This window comes from Petaurus breviceps, unplaced genomic scaffold (assembly GCF_028583685.1).
Source record: "Petaurus breviceps papuanus isolate PSGF00001 unplaced genomic scaffold, PetGlider_PUasm1.0 173, whole genome shotgun sequence".
Classification (NCBI taxonomy): domain Eukaryota; kingdom Metazoa; phylum Chordata; class Mammalia; order Diprotodontia; family Petauridae; genus Petaurus; species Petaurus breviceps.
The window spans coordinates 5,080,930-5,090,680 of NW_027185759.1; the positions used below are offsets into that span (position 1 = coordinate 5,080,930).

General features: G+C 41.7%; 1 protein-coding gene across 1 annotated transcript in view; it reads right to left on the minus strand.

Moving 5' to 3' along the window:
* Window positions 1-1,197: 1,197 nt before the first annotated feature.
* The window catches only part of CCDC50 (coiled-coil domain containing 50), a 65,285-nt gene continuing 56,731 nt past the window's right edge, over window positions 1,198-9,751 (minus strand). Inside the window, exon 10 of the mRNA XM_069083215.1 lies at window positions 1,198-7,892. Coding sequence (XP_068939316.1) covers window positions 7,853-7,892 — 40 coding nt within the window. The 3' untranslated portion in view covers window positions 1,198-7,852. The remainder of the gene's footprint in view (window positions 7,893-9,751) is intronic.

Sequence of the window (9,751 nt, forward strand, 5' to 3'; positions counted from 1 at the left end):
TTGCTGTTGGATCTTAGCTTATGGCTTCTACGGCAGATAAGCTCATCTTGGGATGTGGTAGGAACACTGTTCCAAGAAAAAAAGGAAAACCTTTCCAAAAGTGTTTGGTCACTGTTGCCCCCTTAATGTTAACAGAACTTATTTCCACATGAAATGAAAAGGAGATAATGTAACAAATAGCCTGGAAACCTTAAATCCTGGCAATTTTCAAATTGCTACCAGCTTTCTGGCCCTGCCCATCATAAGACTCTGATGCTGTGGCCCTGACTTCCATTTGGTTAGTTATGAGTTATGAAAAGTCAATGAATCAGACAGTTTCATTGGGTCAGAACACCTGTTGGCATCATTAGGTGAGCATGACTGAGATTGTCTTTCCTCCATGACACCCTTATCTGTATCAACATACAAATACCAAACTTTAACATAAGCCAGTTTGTAAACCTCTCAAAGCACCAAATGCAATGGGACTAATTCATGATGTGGTCTCATGTTTGCACACCAAAGACATATAACCATTATTACAAAAGGAAAAGTCAAACAAACCTTTGATAGTCATCTCTGCATCCTTGAACAATCATTGCAGATGCATTGTGATGTGATCTGAGAACTGGAGGAGGGCAAACTTGGTTGAATTTGAGTAAGCTGTACAGAATTTTCAAGGGTCCCTGATCCTCCCCAAAACGCAACCACGTTAAAAAAAACTGAAAACTTTTTTTTTGGTAATATAAAATGATGGAAATCATGGTATAGTGCCAACAATGAAACTTAAAATCTCAGGTGACACAAAGAAAAATAGCAAGGTGTGTGAAGGGAACAGATTGCCTCAATATCTTATCAGTAATACTGTCTGCACAAAATGGGTTTTGAGGGATGTCATTTCAGAGATACCAAAGTGGGTTGATTGTTCCTGTGGCAAGATGACAGAGTGATCTCACTAGGACCACAGTGATAGGACCTAGACAAAGGCCTCCTGACTGTTGCATGGGTCACACGGGGAGGATTTAGAAGGGGACATGGTATGGAAAGGCATGGGGAGGTCTCAATTGAAATTAATGCAGGGAGGATTCATGTAGATAAAATGAGGGATCATTTAAAGTGTAAAATGTCCAGCTTCCCACTATGTTTATCCCAAATCAATACTTCATCAATACTTCTAAAGCCATTATTATGATGGAACAAAGTAAACAGGGACACCAGTGCAGTGGCTAACCAGAAGGACAGCTTTATTAAGAGTAGAGGGCAGTAATGTTCACCTCAGGAAACAAAGCAGGCTGGTCTACACACACATGACCCTTTGGTTCAAAACATTATTCATTAAATTCAATGTCAGACTTGATTAAAAAAAAAAAGATGTGACGGGGGGAGGGGGGGCAGATTGCATAGATGAGCTATTGTAAGTGTGCAATTTACACTGAGTAAAGCCCCAAGTTCAAGCAAGGGTAAAATAGGATGTTGACCAAAGCTCTGTCCCCAGCCATCCAGGAGACACCTAGTCAGAGTCACCAAAATGGCAGCCAAGAATGTTCCTTTTAAAATCTCAGCAAGAAAATTTCTAGTATGTGGTGTATGGCAACACCCATGACTGGCCCTGGTCCCAAGCAAGAATGAATGGAAGGAGGTCCATCCGTATCTGCCAGCATGTAAAAAGACCCCTTAAAGCCAGGCATTCATTGTTTCTTCTACCTAGCACATGTCCATCATTGTCAAATTGCCCTGTAGGTAAAAATCATAGTTTGGGAGGGGCACCTTTACTGAAAATCCCTAACAGAGCATCTCCATGTTTCCTGTGGCCTAAGTGCTATCAAATATAACCTACAAGGATGCTAACTGTGTTGGTGCTTACAGAATGACCACTGAGGCATCTGGGTACTGCTTCTTCCCGACTGTGAACAATTTCAAAATCCTCAGATTTCATGGAGCTCCTTCAAAGCCATAAGACAGTATCTACGCTGAGTCATTTCAGGTCAGGGTGCTTCTGGACCTGAGAAGTAACAGCTGATCACTTCGTTTTTGAAGAATGCCTGCCCTATGCCCACCCCTTGCCCCATTTCCAGTACTTCAGAATTGAAACTCACAGTTACTCCATCACAGAACAACTTTTCAAAATAAGGCATTAGGCTTGATGAACATTAGATGAACATAACACATGTTCATCTCAAAAGCTCATTTCTAGGAATTTACAAAGCTGTTCCCCCTCCCTTTCTCCCACATCCCTTTAAGGCTCCACACTTCAGAAATGAAATCTTTTTCAAACTTTTAACCAGTTGCAATAAGCTTTAATGAATGCCTTCTGGGATGTGTTGTGATTACCGTAATAGATAATTCAGCTTATGCTTTACAAGGGCCAAAGTGATAGCTTCAGGAGCATCCAAGAACTATTTCATCCAGAATATGGGAAGTCTGCAGCTAAAAGATGCCTTTAGAAACACAACAGCTGGAAACTGTTTAGAGAATGCTGGGCAACGGCAAACCCATGCAGAAAGAACACGATCTCCCCTATAGGCAGGGTCAAAGCCTTTTCTTCCTAACGTCCATTCCCTTGCTGCCCCTTCTAGCTTTCTAGAAAGGTGAAGCTCTGAAATTCTGCATGATTGTCCCATCTAGTCATTCAATACATGTACCCTCCACAGAACAATGCAGATTACCAGAAAACAATGCTCAACCTGCCATTACTTTGAGTGAGCTCCTTAATAGCTATTGTGTATGAAGAGTAAGTATAGACTCAAAGGCACTCCCTGCCTCACGTGTGTGTCAGGGCTAATATGAAAGCAAAGCTCCACATGGCCAGCCAAATTGCCCTCTGAGTTCCCAGTCCTATGACTGTAATAATGTGTGAGACCAGGCAATGCTACTGGATGGCAATCACAGCATATTGAGGCAAGCAATAGTTATTACACAAATTTTAGTGGGTGAAATTGATTATTTACAGTTTTATATATATATATATATATATGTATATACATATATATACATATATATATATATATTGTGTGTGTGTGTGTGTGTATGTGTGCACGGCACCAATAGAACCTTTCAAAACAAATTTGGGTTCACTCCATCTGATAAAAGTTTGGCCAGTTTTTGACTGTGAGGAATAACTGGGGGTGGGTTTCTTCTTTATACTCACAATTCTTCCATTTGAAATATGAGTTCATTCATTCCCACTTCCTTTGGGTGAGTAAGAAGTCACCAAAAAGAGAACAAAGAACTTAAAGAGATGCCTTCATGAGTGCAATCAAAAGTCAATCATTCTGTAACTGTTTGTGAAATGTGAGAGACTCGGGTCACTGAACATCTCTACCTTTTGAAGGCATCATTGCATTCATCCATTTTGTATTTCTTACTGTTTACATGCATCTCCTCACTAGAACATAAGCTCCTTGAGGGCAGGGACTGTTTCACTTTTATGTTCATATTTTCAGTGTCAAGAATGGCAACTACTATCTATTAGCCCCTTAATAATTGTGCATATAATGGAACTGAATTTCTTCCTCCAACAGGTATTTGTTCCTTGAACAATTAATTCAAAAGATCAAAGAAATGAAATGAATGGGGATGAACTATACAACAGTACAGTTTGTAAAATGCTTGAAGCTCCCAGGAGGAAGGAGACGTCCAATGCACTGGAAGGGCTGCCCCTGCTCTCCATGAGCATAAATAACAGAGAGCTGGCTGGGGCTCACAGTTAAGAAGTAAGATATGTTTGACTGAGAAGTCAAACAAATTTAAGGCAATACTGCTCTTCAGAGACACCACTCCTTTTTTTTGTCTTAAAGTGCAACTTTCATCAGAAAAGTGACTCTTTTGAAGAGTGTCCTGGTTTCCTCTCCCCTGGTTGACTTCTCTAGACCCTTGTTTGATCATTTCTGAGGACTAGATTTGATTGGCAGCACCAAGGAGCGCCTTAAATTTGACTATTTCTCCACATTTCATCAGAAAGAAGAGGACTTTAGCTGACACTCTGCTCATTGCAGCATTAATAGGACAGGGCCCCGTCAAGCTCCCCTTTGGCATAGGGCCCAGAGAAGAAAGATATGCTGGTGTCAATAAAAGGGAAGCAAATATGGCTTCATGACCTGCAGGCACCACTGGAGACACAGGAAAGGGGAATCACTTTCCACAGTCACTTTTCTGACTCTAAGTAGACAAAATAAATAAGTAAATGTCCCCTGGTCCTAAATGGGTTTGAGGCTTTTGTAGGGATACCTGTTAGCTGTATGTGTGTAAATCAAAAAGGCATTACAATAAATGAGCAGCATCCAGGGAAACTCAAACATCTGACTTTCACATTCCTTGTATGTTTGCTGCCCAGAATTGACCCATTTCCATCTTGGACTTTATCCTACTTTGTTTATCAATTTTAAAAAAGCAAAAAAACAAAACATGAAAAGGCCCCTGTATGATGGGGCTTCACTATAGTACAATAGGGGCTTCACACAGCCATGATTAGATTTCCCTTTGTATAAATTAGCACTGAAAACATGAATAACCATCCCAAGGCCACCTGACATAAAGGCAACAAAGGACAAATCAAGCCCCTGAATATAAAATAAAACACACACATATAAAATAGAAAACCTCCATGACATCAGCAGGTTCTGAAACAAAACATTTGGCACAGGATTCAATGGACAGGAGGTCTTCTGAGAGTAGAAAGAAGCAAAGTAGCAAACAGACAAACCGAGATAGGCCATTTTGATTCCTGGTAAGACACCTCAAACTGGCTAATAATTGAAATGTGGGAAATTATAAACAATCATCAGTAACCAGTGATCAGAAGTCATTGTCCGGCCACAGAGACACCACGCTTGGTGCTGGACCAATATGGCGACTGGGATCCAGAAGAGGGAGCTCCTTAGGGGCTACCTTCGGGACCCTTCCTTTTCCACTTGAAATCAGTCTTTGCAGGATAGCATATATGCACCAAAGAGAAAGGAACCTCAAAGTTCAAGGTCTAAAATTTCAAATTTCTTCCCAGAGATTTTGCATCAATTCTTTGGCCCCAGAACAGGGAGAAAATGTATCTAAAAGAATCCTATTTTTCCTCTGAAACCTAAATTTCTGGTGAACTCCCTGCCTTTCTATCCAGGCGCCCATCCTCCTGGTTAGTCAGCAGTGGCTTTAGATCTTTGACTCTGAATGAGGCCTCATTAGGAAAAGAGGAGGGGGCGGCTAGGTGATGCACTTAACACAAAAACTAGCCATCTGATCTTGGGCAAGTTACTTAAACCCAATTGCCCTCCAAAAAAGTGGAAAAGAGGACGACTGGAAGAATGCAGGGTGGATCCAGTGGCCTTGCCATAAGCCTGACCCCCAACACTTACATTTGGGGGAACCAGCAAGCCAAGTCCCTGAACTACAAAGAAACAAAATCAGAGGCATGCAATAGTCCAGATTCCTGAGGCCAAGGCCATCTACAAAAGTAATTGGGATCCGTAGTTTGGAGCGCTCCATTTTAATCACAGAATTAAAGTGTAAAATCATTTGCTTATAGAGTTTAGCTCTGCACATACCCCAGGGAGGGGCATAGCAGCAAAAGAAATATTTGCTATCTCATTATGAAAAATGAAGTACTGAGTCACTGCCCACAAGTTTTGGGTACTTCTTAACATTGCAAGGAGCTCTAGACTTCGGGAGTAGGGAGGTGGAATTTAACTGGATCAGCTTCATCTAGTTTTTTGAAAGAAAAATGGAAATCTCTTCTAAAAAGGAAAGGGTTTCAGTTACATCTAACAGGCAAAGAGGCTGCTGTGTGTTTAGTCTTCTCTCTTCAAAGCCCAGATACTTTACATTGTTCTAAAGAGAAGCTAGACTGGTCAGTCATCACAGCACAGATTGCCTTTGGGCCTGAGCCCAATGCTGGCAGCAGGGCCATGGGCAGAAGCCGGGGAGGTGTCCAAGATGCCATGCACTTCGTGACAGAAGTAGCCCCTGCTGACATGTGATGAGACTAAGGACAACTGCAGGAAACATAAGGAAGGCCAGAGAAACAGGGAAATTGTGACTGCTCCAAAAGATATAAAAATGAAGATTTATAAAATTTAAAAAGGCAGATGACAGCATTTGCCAAATTATGAATTTAAAAAAAAAATACATAATGTATATTTTGTTTCTTTAAGCTTTGCTGCTGCCAGAACCTGGGACACAAACAACTGGCCAGGTAAAATGATGCCTGGCTTGCTCAAGCTAGCCAGTCCTGTGTTTAGGCGTCAGTGGCCTCACTACAGGTCACTCAGCAGTTGGGAGCTTCTGTTCTCCTGTCTGCCTTCAAATCCTGGCTCTCCATATAATTGATGTCCTCTCCAGAGGCCTTAACTTTCCCCAAGTTCCGTAAGTAACTACCCCTCTTGCTTCTCTCCCTTCAGCATAAGCTCTTGGTCCCTGTGCACCAAGCACCGGCTGGTCCTCAAACTCCAAAACTACTGACACTTGTGACCTTCACATGGAATGAGAGCTTCCTTTGGGCTGTTTTCAGAGTGTTCTGACCACGGGTGAGAAAGCAGCCAACTTCTGAGGCCGCCAATTTAGCATTCAGCCAATAACTTCTCTTGTCTAACTAGAGAACGCTTGACAACACGCAGGGTGCATATTACCAAGAGAAAACCCCAGACCTCTAGGACTGATAAGTAACTACCATTGGCTATTTTCCATTTCTATTAAACCAGCAGAGAAAGAAATTAAGAGCTGCCATGGGACTAGTATCAAGGCTGGAGAACTGGGTTTCTCTAATTCCTGTTTTCTGAGCATTCAGGGCCCCAAGAAGACTGTTGCTGAGAAGTGGTTTTCTCCAGAATATTTATGTAGGCATCACCAAAACATGCAAGCCAGCATACATGGAAGGCTTGGCTTGATTTTTAGCATCTTTGAGCCCATGTGGAAAGTAGTGCCATGCCGCCATGCCAGAGAGACAATGAGGAGGGCTGCAAACATACAGCTACTTCTCACCAGCCAATGAGGTTAGAGAAAGCAAGCACTTTCATCAGATTATGGAAGTGGGTCTAGGAAGAGAAAGAAAGAGAAAAGTATCCTGGGGGCTGATGGATCTTCAACCTTGCTCTCCTTTTCCTGATATGCCTTGCTTGGCTTTATTAGGGAATGACAAACTTTTTACAAGATAACATAAGGCAACTTTTCATTGCCTCTGTGTAACATGGGCCAGATAGCATGGCTGTACTTTTGTGCCAAGGGCTACCACTCCAATGACCTGAGCTCTGCCCACACAGAATACACCAAGCTCCATTCTTAGGAAGGGATGGGGATCCCAGGCTGGGGCTAGAATTATGCAGTATTTTTCCTCCTGGGCTGGAACTGTGGTTTATATACATAGCATGAATCTCTCTGCTTTCTGTTATTCAAGATGAAAGATTCCCCTTGTGCCAAGTCATTTGTCCCTTTGTCCCTTTGGATGGCATGTTTTTTTAGTTTATTTTATACTTTGTGAAAGAGATGTAGTTTCTTGCAAAACAGAGTAAATGACCATCTCTCACAATGTTACCCAGTGTACAAATAACTGAAATTATTTCTTCAAGGATTTTGTTCTGTGTGGTTGCATCCAAGGCCTCCTTCAATAAAAATCATGGGGGAATCAAAGCAAACTCTTCCCTTTGCTAGCTTGGATCAAAAGGGGATTTCAAAGACCTCTGAAATTAACTCCTCACCCAAAGGAGTGACTACACTGAGGCTGAGCCCAGCTTGAGAGATTATTAGACTGCCAAGTCAATACTTCGAATGGCCACAGGGGAATTGAGAGGACACAGTTCTGGTGATGCAAACTTAGGAGTAAAAACAAAACAAAACCAAATGAGGAAGGCATCGGATATAATCCAGTAACGCTGATTAGAGGGAGTCAGATTCAAGGCCGGTTCTTTGTCTTTACTGCTTGGAACGGTGACCTAGAAAGAGAAAAAGAAAAAAAGCCAGTGATAAATCCTTAGAACCAACCTTCCAGACAGTCCATTATTTAGGTCCTGACTTAAGGAGAACATTTTTTCTTTGATTTTGAATCAATCTGTTCATGAGCCTTTAAGAATTAACCACAGGAACAATTAACTTAGAACTGCAAGGGCCCTGAGAGGTCATTTAGTCTGCCTCCTCTCCCTCTCCAGTTCTCCTTATGAGGAAACTGAGATTCAGAAAGGGAAAATAGTTTGTTTACAGTCACACAAGCAGTAGGTGGCAAAGCCAGGATTTGAACTGAGAGTCTAACTTCAGGTACAACATATCTTGTACTAACCTACTCTGTCTGCCAAGTTAAAACATAGCAGATCTATTTTGAGGAATGGGAATTAGACAGAAGCTGATTGCTATTGTTTTCACAGCTTCCCTTGGACTGAGCAGGCTTCACATCATTTCACTGAGTTGAGAGACCTTTTGTACCCACATTGAGATGAACATCGATTTAGAAAGGGATGGAAGCCTTCAGGGCACTGTGCCCAAATTCATTTTATAAGCGAGATACCCGAGGGGTGGCCTTGGTGATAAAGGCCAGGACTGGGGTTTAACCCAGCATCTAACAGCCTGGCAGTTACCATATTACAAGTGGTTAAAGTGTTTTATATGGAGTTAGGGGAGTGAAAATCCTTCTAACTCCCAGAAATTCTGAAAGGAGCACATGCCTCTAGAACTTCTCTCAAGGTCCTCCCCTTCCTATGAAGATTGGAAAAATAAGCTACCCCGAATCTTCAACTTCATGCAAACAGTAGCATCAAAGAGGAATTCACATTTTTAAGACAACCAGAGAGGTTTTGTTATCATCATGTTCACCTTATTAGACTCCTAGAAAAACTATACATTGTAAGATCAGAGTTCCATAAACAAACCTTTGTTTTCTGATGTTATTGTATAGTGAGGTTCAGAATGAAAATAAAGGAAATTAAAACAGCCTCTATCAATATTATCAGAAAAGCATGAATACTGGAGCATAGTAGTGACCAGGAAACATTCTAGACCATGAGAAAAAAAAATCTTGCTCCCCTGCTTTTCATGGGAATGAATGTTGGGCTTAAGCTAATGACATTACATTTAAAATAAACTAAAAAAAACAAAAACAAAGTATCCCACTTGGGTTCAAATGATCAATTTCATAAGTATGAGACTGAATTAGGCAGATTCAAGATGGGAAGAGAAGGCAGGAAGCTGCTTGAGCTCTCCCCAGTGTCCCTCACAAACAAAGTTAAATCAAGGTTCTAAAAGAATTTCAGTTCAAAGGCCTTGAGGAAAGGTCTGTCTCGCATGGCGAGAAAAGGAGCAGAGCCTAGCACAGGCAGAGCTGAGGCAAGTCGTGGGAGGATCGTAGCCATAATACAGACCAGCAAACAATTCCCTGTGGCATCCTGGCCCAGCAGTTCAGCTGTGAGGCCTCCAGCCCCAGAACCCAAGGCACAAGAAGCACAACAAGGCTGGACCAACCTAGTACAAGCCACCAGTCCCAGAGGTCCCAGTGCAAGAAGATTGGGAGAATGACCCTGTGCCCTCAGAGCAGAGCTCAACTTTTAAAAAATAAGCCAAAAATTAAAAAGAGCCCTGACCATAGAAAGCTGCTATGGCAATAGGAGAGATCAAAACTTAAACTCAGAACAGAACAACAATGTTAAAATGCTTCAAAGGGGAATATGAATTGTCTTCAAGCCCAAAACTCCTCTTGGAAGAGCTCAAAAAAGATTTTATAAATCAAGTAAGAAAGGCAGAAAAAAAAATTGAGGAAAGAAATGAGAGTTATGTGAGAGAATTATGTAAAAAGAGTCAACAGCTT